Consider the following 16,136-nt stretch of genomic DNA (forward strand, 5'->3'; position numbering starts at 1 on the left):
ATAAGTACATGAAACTTGAAGATTGTGGTATTCTCTTGTGTAGCCTAATAGTGGCCTACTGTGTGGTTTACTGGACTCCAGGTAAAGAGATCTGGGCCTGAGACCTAGTGGATGTTGTGTCCTTGGACAAAATACTTAACTCTCCAAGTGCTTCTCTCCACCTAGGAATGTAAATGGGTACTGGCAAATGGTCGGGGAAGCATGGGGAGAACCTTGAGATGGACTAACATCCAATCCATGGGAGGGTGTTGATACTACTTGTTGCTTCATGCCAAGGAATCGGAGAAGCTCTAGCCGAAGTGTAGACTTCACCATTATTTTGTGTAGCCTACAGAACAGTTGTGATGTTTCTATGTTTTGCTGGAAATGAAGGTAAGCTCAGAGGTTGAGTGATGCCCTCAATGTGCATGTAACCATTTGGGAAAAAATTTATACCTAGAGTATTGGCCAACTTTTTAGCAGATTGAAGGTGAGAAAACAAGTTGAATATCAATCAGGGGTTGTGTTAACCCTTTAACCGCTAAGAGTGACTAGCATCTAATTTCTCATTACAATATCACCCTTGAATAAAAATACCAACCTCTGACCCCTAAGAGTGACTAGCAACCAATATTTCCTTTAAATAGTATCACCCATGAATCTTGTTAAGGTCACAGGAGTAAAGGAAGTGGTCACCAACTAAAGAAACTTGATTGTTAGACAAATTTTCCTTGTTGGAACTTTAGGTGATGTATAGAGAACAGTATGGAGAATATGTTGGGTTGTAAAGGGAGCAAAATTCTTCTTGTTTATATGAAAAGAAATGTTTAAAAAACAATATAAAGAATTTTCATTCAGTTGAAACCTTTTTCTCCAAATTACCCCATTCTTTGAAACCCACCCATTTTCCACTTGGCTAAAAGGAAACGGAGAACAGTGCCATACAGTCTACAGCTATGTATTTTAAGTGAATGCACACATTGAGTTGTGGCTAGAAATAGATATTTGAGAATCAGATACTGACTGAGGATTATGGAAGCTTAAATATTTATGCCTTCTGACTAAATGCGAGACAATTAAAGTATAAATGGACTCAGGAAAACAAAATTGAATTAACTACAAGTAAAGCAGATAAAATTGCCTTTGCATTTAGTTTCTCATTCAATAACAGTGAAGAATTTCGTAACCTTTCAGCTGAGTGGTGGATTCGATCCAGTGATGTTACAAGTTACACTGTATACAAAAAATACTTAAGCTCGACATAACATCTTTACAGGTGAGGCTGCTTGGTATGTCACGTTACGCTCTGAATGTTTTCTAATACTCCTGTGATGATCCTTTATATCCTGCTCATGTGTCAGCCATTCTGGCGCAATTCTTTGTGTCGTAGTAGCGGTCGAGTTAATTTAAAGACCAAGGAATGTTTTATTTTCGCAACTTTCTTGCAAAAAATGGAGCAAAATTTGTGACCTCTCTCAAGCCTCCCCTGTATTGTCTGCCGGCGTCCATGCACCAAGATAAGTCAACAGGCTACTTCTTCGGGTGAACACTGTTGCCTGTTTGATCGCTTCCCTGACGTTGTCGTGACCTTTCGGGAGTCGATCCCCGCTCCAATACTTCTGCCCCTCAACCTTCTTGTTCGGCCCTGAAGCGTAAATATGCCACTCAGCCAGCAGATACTGATCGTTCTTATACATATTTTACACGATCTTTATTACCAAAATCTTTGGCTGTGTTACCCAGTGATCCAAGTATAAGAATACGTTTCCAGTTGTTTCCCGATGAACGGACGGCTGTTTCTAACGGTTGTATTTGTCCGGCCTCATTCGTAAAGACTCGCCGCGGCTGGATTTTTTCCCTCAGCAGCTAACCATCGAGACCCAGTTCAGTAAAAAGATTGAAGCTAAGTCTTTAGTCTCTATCCTTTAATTCACTCGCCACGGCTGTCCACCAAGTTACGTAATTCTCCCGATCATAGTCACTCGCAAGTGCCTCTGCTTCGTGATTGTTCCAGGAAATGATCGGCACCACGCCATTCTCCAGACATTTATTGTCAAATTTCTAGGAAACCAAGTGAAGTTGATAGCGTCATAAGGTGAAACATATAAATCTGCTCTAGATCGAAGTTTAACGTTCCGAAATCCTTTAGAGAAGATATCTACTATGTTTTGGCCTTTATAATGAGACAACGGTAGTTTTTAAACAATTTGTCGAGAAGCCTTGCCCAGCGACTGCGGAAATACGAGCTGAGAGAATTTCATGAACGAAGAACTCAATGATCTCTGATTTTCTCGAAATAACTAGCGCGGGAGTAACTACTACAGCGTAAACCACAAAAATACAGGCTGCGATCAACCCCATCTTTTGTTTGGTGTAACTTGTCATTTTAGAGTAAATATTTGTGCATTAGTCCTCAAGTACGGAAGCGTCTAGACTTCTAGAATTTGCATACTCAAAGAAAATGTCAAGTGAATGACAGCTGATGTTTTAAAATTAAACAGGCTATTTTCAATTTTGAATTAAAAAATTTCCTGCATTCAGGCTAATCCAAATTTTTGCTGCGTAAGTATTTCTTGATTAGTGTCTGTGGAGTAAACCTTCCATCATGCCCGATCAGATGACGCGGGTGATCACTGAGTCACGCGATCAAATTCGAACAGTTTTCAATCATTTATTAACGCTCTAAAAAGTGCATGATTTACTTGTGTCGCTCAGATTAGAGGAAAGACAGTGAAGACATTCAATTAAACCCTAAACACGTCTAAGAAACGCGTGTTTCCTCAACTTAAAAATACCTCGCAGATTTCCCGCCAATTTCAATCAGCTGAACATGGACCAATCAGAATGCGGATACCTTCCTTGCCGACAGCAATCTGTTCATATGTCTCAGCGGCGTACAAAACTGAGTATGCTCTGTGATGTTACTCCGCCATTTTGCTATTGCAGTAGCAGTGGTAAACGTTGAAAGCAGGTTGTTTTTACGTTATTTTTCTGTTTCACTCCGGCTAGAAATGCCCCCTAAAAAGAAGGAAGAAGAAAAACCTACGCCTCTGATGGGCCGATTTGGAACCTCACTGAAATGTGGCATCGTGGGGCTTCCGAACGTTGGGTGAGTGACTCACGTGGGAGATGGAACATTTGATCGGAACACTCGATCTTTTATTTGATTTAGACGAAGCCTGTTATTTATACACGTGTACTTTTCAGGAAATCAACATTTTTCAATGTGCTAACGAAGAGTGCAGCAGCAGCTGAAAATTTCCCCTTCTGCACAATAGGTCAGTATAAATTGATTTCGTTTGAACAGATTTTGTAGAACAAACTGTTATTTGTAATAATACCATTTTAGATCGAAACGCCCTCAGCATAGGACCCTTTTTTCCAAATAGACAAGGCACATCTGTCAAATCACAGCTCTCTTGAAAAGACTGAAGAAATTGTTATCATAATCTGTCAACCCTCTGACCTCTTAAAGTGACTAACATCAAATTTCTCCTCACAATATCATCCCTGATTCACACATTAAGGTCACGAGAATAAAGGAAATGATCACCAACTAAAGTAGCTCTTGATTGAGAAACTAATTCTCTTTGTTAGAACCTTTGAAAATGTATACAGAACAGTATAGAGAATATGCGTAGTGCTGTTTGGATGTAAAGGGTTAAGGCAACCTTAAAACCTTATAAAATGTTTGGGGGGGGTGAGGGCTGGTTAACCTGTGCATGCAGAAGACTAAACATCTCGGCCCAGTTGTATGAAGGTCAAATAACGCTATTCAATGGATAAATTCCTATCCAGTAGATAAATGATAGGAAAACGTACAGTGTTATCAACCATATGTAGTTTATATCCAGTCAATCACGTTATCCAACTTTTGAACAACTGGGGCCTCATCTTTAGAAAGGAGATTTTTTATTGTCACTTAACTGATCAGCATAAAACATTTAACATCATGAAAACTTGACAGTTGTCTTATGTATTAAAAACATTTTTTTTTCTTTTCTTTCAGATCCTAATGAAAATAAGTATCTTCTCTTTGTTTAATTCTTGACAATTTTAAGGTGAATTTGATAAAAGTAGGATGATAAGACCATCTCAAAAGACCAAAAAGTTGGTGTATATTTTTGATGTAGTTAACAACAAAATTTTTTGCCTTCAAGATTAATCCTCCCACTTGCAGTGGTGACCATTATGTAATTTCTCCTAACAATATGAGTGGATTTTATACCAGAAAAGTGTTGAGAAGAAAGAAAAACACCAACTTGAGAATACTATTTGATTGTGCGCCAATTTGTCTAAGGTAGAATTTCATAAAAAAATTAATGTCCCTTTCTTATGGCAATTTCAACTTGATGTTTAAAATTAATCTTTGATTTCATGGATTTGGCTCTTCTACACTCTGCTGTTGGGTCTTACATTTAAGTCACTGCCAGCAGATAGTATTCTATAAATCACAGACATGTTGGTGATGAAAGATAATTCTCTTATTTTTTCCATTCTCTCTTGTACGTCGAGTGGCAGTTCCAGATGTGAGATGGGATTTTCTGTGCGATTACCACAAGCCAGCAAGGTCAGGAGTTTTTTTTTCATAATTTGTGGTAGTGTTTGGCTCTAATAATCTTTAAATAGTTGAAGGTCAGAATAAGATTTCTCAAAATTGATCAAGTGCAAAGATGTATCAAATGATTTACTGTATTGACTCTTTCAGTAAAGTGCCAGCTTTCCTCCATGTGACAGATATTGCAGGTTTGGTTCAGGGAGCACATGAGGGGCAGGTTAGATTGATGAGAATTTTGTAAATTTTGGTGGCAATAATTCCAACAAGTTTTGTTATTAACCCTTTAACTCCCAGAAGTGATTAACATAAAACTTCTCCCTACAATATCCATACATTCTTCAGCAAAAGGTAATGAGAAGATTCTAACTTATCAGGTAGAAGCTGCTATCTTGATCTAGCACCAAGTTCTCATAACTAATTTACAAAGAAATGTGTAGCAGCTACAGGGGAGAATTAACAATCAGATCTTGGGAGTTAAAGGGTTAAATTACCACCCATTAAAAACAGGCAAAATAAAATAAGGAAACATGTCAAGTTTTGAAAAGTGATTGTATGTCAGTTAGCCAAAAGCTGAAAAGAGAGTTATCATGCATATATTAGTGACTGTTTTGTTTTTGTTAGGGTCTGGGAAATGCATTTTTATCACACATATGGGCATGTGATGCAATCTTTCATATGATTCGTAAGTAACAAACTAGATGTCATTTGGGAGTCATTTCAAAATGATGACCAATTCAGGGCTGTGGTCTAGCAGAGCTCAGGTGCCTCAGGTGACCAAATTTTATCGTAATGGGCGACTTGCAAAACTTCATTTTTTTTAAAAGCTGGTGAGAGCTGGCCACCCCAGATTCCTTAGATCATAACCTCTGGGCACCCTGTAAATCTTCTTAGACCACAGCTTTGCAATTTCATGTCAAAGGTTTTCATGTCATGAAAGTTTGTTTTTCTTCAATGTAGAGTAATATACTTGATCCACTCATGTACATTACAGATTTACAACATAGAAAATTACACATTGAGAAATAATTACCCATTAAGTTTTAAGTAGTCTCTAGTTCAGTTAAGTTGCTTTATTGAAAAATAAATCAGAACATAACTATACTTTGCAGCTATGAACACTACTGAACTAGTAGTTGAAATAAGACCTGAAAAAAAAAAAATTCAGGCCCATACGGGATTTGAACCCATGACCTCTACAATACTGGTGCAGCACTCTACCAACTGAGCTAACAAGCCAGCTGGGAGCTGGTCATTATGTTGGGTCTAAATAAACCATCCAAGTGATGAATAATGATTGTAGATATATGAAAATCATATATGTGCACAGCAGTGAAGAAAAGAATATAGGAGATCCTTGCAGCCATGAACACTACTGAGCTAGTAGTTGAAATAAGACCTGAAAAAAAAAATTCAGGCCCATACGGGATTTGAACCCATGACCTCTGCAATACCGGTGCAGTGCTCTACCAACTGTGTTTCTTCAGTGTAGAGCACATATATGATTTTCATTTATCTGCAATCATTAGAACTATACTTATTTAAAGACCATAATGATTATCGTAATGGTAATAGCAGTATGATACATGTGTGTGAAAAATTGTACTCTTTTTAAGGGCTGTGCTCCTATTTTCCTTCAACCCTTTAAACCTGGAGTTTGAGTGACCAGCATCTGATTTCTCCTTACAGTAATACTGCTAAATCATTCATTATGATTATGAGAATAAAGTAAATGGTTGCCAACCTAGGAGGCATTGATTGTTAAGCAAATTCTCCTTGTTAGTACAAAAGAAAATGTTTAGAGAGGGTATGGCGAAAATGGATACTGATGGTATCTAATTTTAAGTGGTCTAGGTAATTTAGTGTTAACAACTGAGTTGAAAACGTAAATTAGCCACCATAAAGAGTAAAAAAGCTGACGTTTTGAGTGTTAGCCCTTCGTCAGAGCCAATGGATTTGATTGCAATCACTCTGATGAAGGGCTAATGCTTTTCAACTCAGTTGTTAGCACTAAATTACCTGCTATACTCTCCCATCGACGCAGCACCACAGTTTATTTAGAAACTTATCCCTTTATTACTTTAAGTGGTGTCTTGCTTCTCTCCAGGTGCGTTTGAGGGAGAAGATGTAACTCACGTAGAGGGTGATGTGAACCCTATACGAGACTTAGGAATCATCTCTGAGGAATTAAGGAAAAAGGTAAACGCAAACGATAACATTTATTTAAAAGCCAATTACAAGAGGTAGATAATCAAGTTTGTTATATTGCTTTTTCAGTGGTTAAAATTTTGTTTTCTTTTCTTAGGATGAGGAGTATCTCAAAGATAAAGTGGTTAGTTGTAACTGTTTACTTCCAATTATGGATTGCTTAACCATTTACACCCAAATTTCAGTATGTATAATCTCCTTACTGTCCTCTAAACATTTCCTTTTTTTCTGACAAGGAGAATTTGTTTAACAATCAAGAACTTCTTCAGTTGGTGATCATTTTCTTTATTCTCATGACCTTAATGTGTGATTTAGGGGTGATATTGCAAGGAGAAATTAGATGCTAATCCTTCTTAGAAGTCAGAGGGGTTAAATTTTGAGTTTTTCAAGAAATTACAAGAGACTCAGTGAAATGAAATTTGGGAAGGAAATGTGTAAAAGATATTTCTAATTTCTAAATGCAATTTTTACTCCTTTTATCTCTTTTTCAGAACAGTATGGACAAAACAGTTGTCAGAGGAGGCGACAAAAAGAGACTAGGAGAACTTGTATGTCGATAGCTATTTTGTAATTATTTTATTTATGAATTAATTTAAGGGATGATAAAAAATATTTTGATTAAACCTGATCTATAATTTTATTATTTTATAAAGTAGACTGTATTTCCTTACCTTTTTTTATCTCTTCTCTTTATTTTTTGAAATCATTTTTGCCATGAGAATCAATTTTTCTTTCAAAGAAAACTTGCAAATACTGTTCCCATTTATTATCCTGTTACATTTTTGTAGGAAAGTTTGAAAAAAATTTACCACTGGGTTTCTGAAGAAAAAAAGCATGTCAGATTCGGAACTTGGGCTGCCAACGAAGTAAGTATGTTATATCATCATCCACGGCAATTTTATTTATACCAAAATTTAGTGAGTGGTGCTATTTCCAAATTCTTTAGGCATTTATTTTTTATGATGATCATGCATTGTCTTCTGTGTCATAAGTTTTAATGTATTAATCTTTTTGCACCCATAAGTGATGAGAATAAAGAAAAATATAAATTAGGGGATTATTAGTTGATCCAATACCAATTTCTCAGAACTTGTATTATAAGAATTGTATGGGAGACAGTAAGGAGTATTACTAATGAGATCTTTGGATTGAAAGGGTTAACAGCTTATAAGAGTTTTGAAAAGGTTTCCAATGTCACAGAAAAATGTACACTCCCAGACACATTTGTTGGGGACACCTACTGTCTCTCCTGCTCCCCTCCTGCGACTCTGAAAGTTGTTTGGTGAGAGAGCATTAAGGCACATTGGCAACAACATGGAAAGGGGGAGAATGATAAGGACGATGTTCTTGAGAACTGTCCTAGCCAATTATATATGTCAGGGATTGTAGCTCAAATCCATGTAAAATGAAGTCCTTTTGATTTCGTCAGCTACTTCATTTTCTATAGGTATGGAAAACTTTGTTTCAAGTAGTTTACCACTCGAAAATATTACATAACTATTAGGTATTCTTTCAAATGTTGTGCAAGTTTAAAAAATGTTTAAATTTGTTTAAAATTGTTTCATACTCAATGATTTAGTTACTTATTTTTTGAAAAATTGTCCTCATTAACTTAACAATTCAATGCGCGACGCCATTCCAAGTCTATATCTGGACTGATTATGGAAAAAATGATCTTGATTGCTTTCTTGATTTCAGATCGAAGTTCTAAACAAACATTTACTGCTCACATCAAAACCTGTGATATATCTAGTGAATTTATCTGAAAAAGACTACATCAGGAAAAAGAACAAATGGTTAGTGTTTTATGCTCTTCGATATTGTACATGACTCACGTACAAGCACTAAGGTGGCTTGGTTACGTTACGTCCACGCCTTTGTCACTCGCAAGTCATGGAGCGACTTATAACAATTTCACCTCAACATTTGACATAAACCCTCTTATTTTATATTTTAGGCTGGCGAAGATCAAAGAGTGGGTGGATAATAATGATAGTGGAGCTGTGATAATTCCCTTAAGCGGTGCTTTAGAATACAAGGTAACTCAAATAACAAAAAACTGTGTTGAATTTCACTCGTTACTGGTCACAATGCTCTTACGAATTTCCAATTGTGGTCTCGTTGACATTGTAACTGTGTTGACTTTGGCGGAATTTGTGCGAATTACATGCTCAAAGGAGAAGTAAGATTCAGACACTGTAAAATTTCTTTCTTTGCCATTATAAAAGGTTATTTGGTACTTATTAGTTACGGCGTTTAGAAATTCCAAACAGTTACATCAGCGTTTGAAAATTTCTAAGTACGTACGGCGCGCCCTTCTTGAAAATAACTTGCAAATGGTAATCTGCGGAAGGCAATGATCCCTAAATCTGAATAACTTATTTTCCAAAACTGTTAGTTAAAAACCTTTTTACCTTCTTTTGCTAAGCTTATAGAGTTGGGTCCTGAGGAAGGTGAGAAGTACCTGAAAGAACTTGGTACCCAAAGGTGAGCCTTAGTGCTAGGTTATCTTTTGTAAAAATGTGGCTAACTGCGTGAATTGTATGTAAGTCTCTGAAATGATTTGGAGAGATGATGTGTACCATGAACAGAAATAGAAATTATCACAGGTCGCGCCCAGGGCGAAAAAATGGGTATCCTTTGCTAAGCGCGGAAGGATTTGCAACATGTATCGAAAGCATAAAGATACATCTTAGAGGACTCTCTGATTCCACGTCGTGAAACCAAAACTGACCAACCAGAGCAAAGTTTGAAAACACAAGGAACCAATGGGAGCTCAACTTATGTGTTAACAACTGCAAGCGCGGGGAAAAACGGGGAACCAATCTGAGTTTTGCATCTAATTGGTTGAGAAGGTAGCTTAGTTTCTTAACCAATTAGAAGTTAGTCGAGGAAGACAAATGAAATCCTGTGTTATTGTTGGTTCAAAATATAAAAAAATTGATTTATGCTATCATCGGAACTATCGTTTTGTAGAACTATGACAAAATTGTTCCGATTTCGTACAAATAATTTTAAGAATTTCAAGACCTTTCTTTCCGAGCTACATCAAGGGGCGATGAAATGATAAATAATTGCAACTCCTTCTGACGTAGATGAGTTACTGTTTTTTTTTAATTTCGTTATCAGTGCTCTGGCTAAAATTATTACAACTGGATTCAAGGCTCTTCAATTGCAGTACTTCTTCACGGCTGGAAAGGACGAAGTCAAAGCGTGGACGATTCTGGTGAGAATAAACTAATATCTCTTAAGAAAAAAATGTTTCAGTCAAGTATATATTTTAAACTCCAATGATATCTGCGTTACAGACGAGCGCAAATATTCGTCATTTTTCAAGAGGAGTCAACCCTTTAACTCCCAGAGGTGATTATCATGTACCTTCTCCTTATCGTATCCCTACATTATAGAGCAAACTGTTAATGAGAATACTCAAACTTATCAGGTAGAAGTTGTTAACTTGGTCTAACACCAAATTCTCACAACCAATAACAAAGAAATGTGTAGCAGTTAGTGGGGAGAATTGACAATCAGATCTTGGGAGTTAAACGGGTTGAGGCTACAAAGACTCAGTGAGACTATTTAAAAGTTTAAGCTCAACAAAACGCGAAAATTTGACGCCTTTCCAAATATTCAAGCAAGAAGATTTCAAACCATCTAACCTTCTCCCATCGCTAATCTCTGCTGAACAGTAACTTACTGTTCAGCAGAGATTAGCGAAAGTGAATTGTTTGTTTATAAACGCAGTGGCGTCTGATTCAGAATCTGACAGTTTATTGCTTTTTTCCTCTGTAGAAAGGCTCTAAAGCACCTCAAGCCGCAGGGAAAATCCACACCGACTTTGAGAAAGGTTTCATTATGGCGGAGGTGATGAAATTCGACGATTTTAAAGAACTCGGTTCTGAGTCGGCAGTCAAGGTGAAATATGGTTGAATTAAAATTCGAAAATAACTTTACGAGGGCTTTTTGATTGATTGATTGATTGATTTGATTGAATGTCGTAAAAACGAAAACATAAGTAATCACAACGAACAATCAGAAGGGAAATACCTTAAGAGCCAATGAGAACTATAAGTACAAAAACAACCAAATTGCCTTAAGCGCGGGAAAACGCGGACGACCTAATGGTTGGTTATAATTTCGAATCTAATTGGCTGAGTGAGTGGGCGTGAAGTGGCGTGAGTTTTCTGGACCAATCACTGAGCAAAGTAAAGCGAAACCAAAGCAATCATGGCTTACTTTGGACACTCAATTGAAAATAGCCCTAATCTTTGTCTCTCTTTTCTTCGTTTGACTGTTTTCGTTTTTTTTTCGTCCCTTAGGCTGCTGGAAAATACAAACAGGAAGGAAAAAACTACGTTGTTAATGATGGTGACATCATATTCTTCAAATTCAACGCTGGTGCTGGTTTAACGGAAAAGAAGAAGGCCAAATAACAGTTGCATCACACAACTTAAATCGTCATTTATCATAGAAACATAAAATAATTTGTTTCTATCAACTAAGTCGATAGTGTAAATTGGTTATCGTAAAGGGTCTTTTAAGCTGATGTTTTGGGGGTTAGTGCTTCGACGCTTGAAACGCCAGCTTAAAAAAACTCTTTACGGTGGCAAATTTACGTTATAAACTCAGTTGATAGACCAAATTATCTTTTTACACCCCCCTACTGACGCGACACCATAGTTTCCCTGGAAACTTAACCCCTTTATTCATAGAAACTTTGGAACTGAGAACTTTCAGCAAAAATAGAAGTATGTTATTATTCCAAGACTCAAACTAAGAGCTTTCAGTTTTTGAAAGATGGAAAATTCAAAGATTTTCTGTGTCGAATCTTTTAAATTTTCTGATTAGAGGATTTGTAGTTGGCTGCAATTGTTCCTCAAAAGTTGTGCCCAGCGCTCGCGTTAAGTTGCTCTGAAACTTGTTAACTCAGAATTCGATAAGCTTTTAGGTATTCGTCTTTTTTAGGGGAGATCTAGGAAACTGCAACGACCAAGCTACCATTTGGAAAAATAAGATTTGAACGTAAACGAACACTTAGACCACTTACTCTGAAGTTGTGCGTGAGGTCGTTTGAAATTTCCTGCATAAGGCATATTAATCAAAATACCTTTGACAAAGAAAAGATACTGTTTTATCTGAACAGATTCTTTTATTTTATATAAAGGATTATCGTGTCCTTGTTAGCTCAGCTAAGAGAGAAGGACTCTGTAGCTTTGCAACTTTGTCACGCAACCTTCCGTAGCGAACCAGCTAGAAATCTTTAAGGGGAATTGCGTGACGAGTCGTTTAGAAGGATTTTGTGACGAGTTAAAGAGGTTCTCAATCTTCTGTGCACGCAGTATTTGTTTCAGGAGAGTTCAGCGTCACTTGAAGTTCAGGGTAGTTCTAAGCTTAAAATTCAAATAAATGAACCAAGATTTAAAAAAGGCGAAGTTTTTTTTATTGCATTCCGATTATTATAGCGGCCTGTTTCGCTCCTCACGTTCGCCCCGCCCGTTTGCCCCTTGCGTTCGCCGCACGCTTGCTTTGTATTGTTCCTTGCTTTTCCGCGATACATGTTTCTAGAAATCGCAGTACACAACGTTTAAAGAGAGACGAATTTTAATTTTTTGAGGTTTTTGATCGCCCCAAGTAAAAATTAGAAGCTGACAGAGGTGATTTCAAATATGTCCAGAAAAAAATATCGGTTTGTAAAATTAAGAGTGAGTAAGGAAGTAATTGTACCAGAAAAAAATTTCTGATCTTGCTTTGAGAACTATGGTAGTATTTGCAATATACTTTGGGGAAAATTGCCCTAACATTGATTCTGAACACTTCAGCAGCAGCAGGTCTTTACGCGCGGCCAAATGTACCTATGAATCCGCCTACCATTCTTATAACCCTATATGGATCCAATGTAAAGATGGAAATATTTTCCTTTCCAATTCAGACTCTCTAGGTCGTTCTTAATTTTTAGAATTGTCTGCTGTGAATCGCCCGCACATGGACGATTTAGGTTTGAAACAAAAGTGCAGAGGATATCTGCACACTGATTTGCATTGCTGACCTACATTCTACATTCCCGCCTAGATAGAAGAGAGCTGTTCATTGGTTGCTTCAATAGCGAATCTCCGACGCGCGTAAGTTCAAATGTTGTTTGCTACTATGTTGCAAGTTAACACGAAAGACAGTTGCTTTTAAGGCATTAATATAGAAAAATGTGGATAGCGTAAGGCAAAAACTTGGCTCGTTTCGCCTGCCTTAGCTTGCCCATGTAGTCAACAACTCCGAAGACCTGCAAAGAGCCAGGAATTCTTCATATAGTACCTGCCATATTGCACAGGAAGAGAAGGTATGTACGAAACCCGTTTTTCTGTTTTATTATGTAAGGGGGAAGTATCTTCGTGATAGTTCCGTTCAAACGCAAAATTTATTTTCCCGACACTCTATTCTTTCATTTGCTGCTTGTGAAGGAGAATTTTTGTGATGTGTTTGTATGAGTTTGCCTTTGTGGTCAGAGCTCTAGGTCTGAATGAAATTCTTGGCTGGGTCGATGTGTTGTGCCTTTGGCAAGACAGTCTTTACTCTCATATTGCCTCTGACCACCCAGGAGTAACTGGATATTAGTGAATCACCAATACTTCTAATCCCTCACTGCTTCCATAGTTATGGCTAAAAATCACCATAGTCTTAAATTTTTCTTGTATACACATGTGAATAAATCCATGTAATGACACTCGTCTTGCATTTTAATAAAGGAACCTACAGTCTGTTTTTTTGCCCTTTCACATGTAATGTAGTGTTGTGGTAGAGGTTGTTTACCTGTAATGATATGATATTTGATGATATGATAAATCCATGTGACAGTAGCTCTTTTGGGAAAATAGATGGTAAATCTAGGTATCTCAAGTTATTTATTTTAAGTGGTACTGAATTGACTTTTGATATCAAGACCATTATTTTTTCTTTATTGTAATATACAGCATGAAGGTTCAGTATGAAGTGATAACCACTTTATGACAGATAATATTTCAGTCAATGAAAGGTATGACTTTCTCTTTATTTATTAGATATTTAATATGTATCATATTTATTGTTTAAAATAAGCTCATATAGTGATTAAGTTATACCATGGCAGCATGAATCAAAATAATTTTTAGTACTTTGTTCATGCCTGATATCACTATATTAATTAAAATCTAGCTTTGTTATTTTGGTAAGTGGTGATGTTAATGGTGTTATTATTAAATGAGGTTAACCAGCCAGATTCATAATTACCTCATGTTAATGCAAGCTGGTTTTGCAAATTTTCCTTACAAGAAAACCCCTTCTGTGAAGGTGAACCTGTGTTTTAGAACACTCTGTTACATATGCAACAAGCATGGGGTTAAAACATGCTTTCCTGCCTGTTAACCCTTTATGCCCTAAGATCAGTATGCATATTCTCCATACTGTTCTCTATACATGTCTTAAGGTGCTGACAAGGAGAATTTGTTGAAAAATTAAGAGCTTCTGTATTTGGTGATCATTTCCTTTATTCTCATGACCTTCATGAGTGATTCAGGGGTGATACTGTAAAGAGAAACTAGATGTTAGTCACTCTTAGTGTTTAAAGGGTTAAGGCCACTGAAACTGCCATTTTTTCTGGTAAGAGTACTGATATTGAAAATGTTTAGTCAAAAAGAAGAACAACAATGAAATAAAATTTTCTATTTTAATTTATTGTCCAAACTTTAGACTAACTTATCAGCTACAGTCCTTTTTTGTTTATTTGAAACCAGATTCCTGTAAGAGACAGGAGTGGCCACTTGAAACAAAATCAATATTAAATATATCCTCTCATCATTGAGAAGCTTTTGACAGGTGTATGTACAACTCAGGACTTTGACAAATCCCTTTCATTTACTATTCAATGCTGTCTGTTGTGGTACATTCAGAGAATCTAACTTTCAGATCTGTGGATAAAACACCAGTAGGTGAACTTTCAAATTTTCAGCCATTGAGCAGTACAGTTTCTTACACTGTGCAAGGTGGTTCCAACTTTCAAGTCTGTGGAAAAAAACCAGGAATAGGGCCATTTATATGAAAGCTATTAAGTAGTACTTTCATGTGGTACTGTTTATTATGCTGTAAAGGGTGGTTCTTTCTTTTTTATATGGATAAAGCCTTAGTTTTTAACATTCATTTAAAGTATTTAAGCACTACTTTCATGTGGTACTTTTTACAATGCTGAAATCTAGTTTGTGGCTATTCGTCATGTGATAATGTTTATTAGCCGATTGTATTTCCTTTTTCTTTAAGAAAAGCGAGAATGTGTTGAACCAGCGACTACCACGCAGATTCTTTTCAGCTGTATGCTGCATTATGTTGTACACTAACTTTTCGTGTGCCTTACTCCCAGAGTTCTGCGCGGCGCGCTAACATCAATTTTTTTTTCTCTGAATTTTTTTTTTTTACTCGCGCTTTTTTATGCGATTTTTTTAACTGGCAGACTTTGCCAAAAGACAGGGACTGCTTTTAGTCAGTCCATATACACAAGTTTTAACTGAAAGTCAATCGATAAAAGCTATTTCATACCCGTGATCTCTTTTCAAAATGAAAGCTCATAGGCAGGTAGTGAGTAGTAATTCGACGTTCATGTGACCCTGTTTGTTTCTTTATTATCTTGAAAACCAAAGTTTTTCTCCACCGCTTGAGATTTACCGCGATATTTTTCAGGGCTAAATAATGTTTGAGAACTAATTAAAACATCTAATGATTCGCCGTTAAACTTTCCTTCTTGGAGAAGAAACACACAAAGGAAATGAACAAGGGCACCAGTAAAAAAAAAAACAGAGGAACAAGCATAATTTCTAAAACAAGGTGTTCGCGAGCCTCAACCTTGGGAGAATTCCAATGAATTGATAATACCAACCTGTTAATTGACTTTTTTTTTAGACAAGGCTGATCACCACTGTTGAAAAAAAGCTTCACAGTAGTCATTATATACGTTACTGTTTGAAATTTCCATGGCCCGACCCAGTGATATCTGCACAAACTAAACTTTTCAGCTCAAGGGCTCTTTAAATCCTATTCTGAACAATATTTCCACTTCAAACTTTCTCTTTACCATGTGATAACGAGTTTATTATTTAATTAAGCAGGTTATAAAGAGGAAAGGGTGAATACGCTCAGGTGGGAAAAGTTTGCCTTCGGGGCTAATGCCTTTTCTGTCAGAGTTTCAAGACCGTTTTGATTTTGCGTCATGCAAATTGAGCCAAAGTGTTTTGAAAGTTTTGATTTACAACCCGCGTGAATCTTCTCCATCTTAACAATCCTCATTCGATCTTTGTTTATCACTCTATCTCTCGAGTGATTCTCCATCTTTTAGGGTTTATAATTTTTGATTTTTTTTTCCAAATTTGACTGCACAGTT

General features: G+C 36.7%; 1 protein-coding gene, 1 long non-coding RNA gene and 1 other non-coding gene across 3 annotated transcripts in view; 2 read left to right on the top strand and 1 right to left on the bottom strand.

Moving 5' to 3' along the window:
* The first annotated feature begins 2,898 nt into the window (after positions 1-2,898).
* LOC131773652 (obg-like ATPase 1) lies at positions 2,899-12,168 on the top strand. The gene is made up of 16 exons (XM_059089594.2): positions 2,899-3,088; positions 3,187-3,257; positions 3,989-4,000; positions 4,489-4,549; positions 4,688-4,754; positions 5,159-5,219; positions 6,642-6,733; positions 6,840-6,866; positions 7,234-7,290; positions 7,531-7,608; positions 8,441-8,538; positions 8,700-8,781; positions 9,171-9,229; positions 9,872-9,968; positions 10,535-10,657; positions 11,062-12,168. The coding sequence occupies exons 1-16, from the start codon at positions 2,991-2,993 to the stop codon at positions 11,173-11,175; spliced, it is 1,197 nt and encodes a 398-aa protein (XP_058945577.2). The 5' UTR covers positions 2,899-2,990; the 3' UTR covers positions 11,176-12,168.
* On the bottom strand, positions 5,701-5,773 carry Trnat-agu (transfer RNA threonine (anticodon AGU)). The gene has a single exon. It is a non-coding gene; the product is annotated as a tRNA-Thr (tRNA).
* Positions 12,169-13,702: 1,534 nt separating the features above from the next.
* The window catches only part of LOC136277760 (uncharacterized), a 65,987-nt gene continuing 63,553 nt past the window's right edge, over positions 13,703-16,136 (top strand). Inside the window, exon 1 of the long non-coding RNA XR_010716034.1 lies at positions 13,703-13,766. This is a non-coding gene — a long non-coding RNA (uncharacterized lncRNA). The remainder of the gene's footprint in view (positions 13,767-16,136) is intronic.

Source organism: Pocillopora verrucosa, chromosome 13, assembly GCF_036669915.1.
Source record: "Pocillopora verrucosa isolate sample1 chromosome 13, ASM3666991v2, whole genome shotgun sequence".
Classification (NCBI taxonomy): domain Eukaryota; kingdom Metazoa; phylum Cnidaria; class Anthozoa; order Scleractinia; family Pocilloporidae; genus Pocillopora; species Pocillopora verrucosa.

What these genes read in the sequence shown, in the direction of transcription:
- LOC131773652 (XM_059089594.2), top strand. Translation starts at nt 2,991, where the DNA reads ATGCCCCCTAAAAAGAAGGAAGAAGAAAAACCTACGCCTCTGATGGGC. An exon ending in AGGGAGCACATGAGGGGCAG is followed by an intron (nt 4,755 to 5,158) that starts GTTAGATTGATG and finishes TGTTTTTGTTAG; the next exon opens with GGTCTGGGAAATGCATTTTT. An exon ending in ATCAGGAAAAAGAACAAATG is followed by an intron (nt 8,539 to 8,699) that starts GTTAGTGTTTTA and finishes TTTATATTTTAG; the next exon opens with GCTGGCGAAGATCAAAGAGT.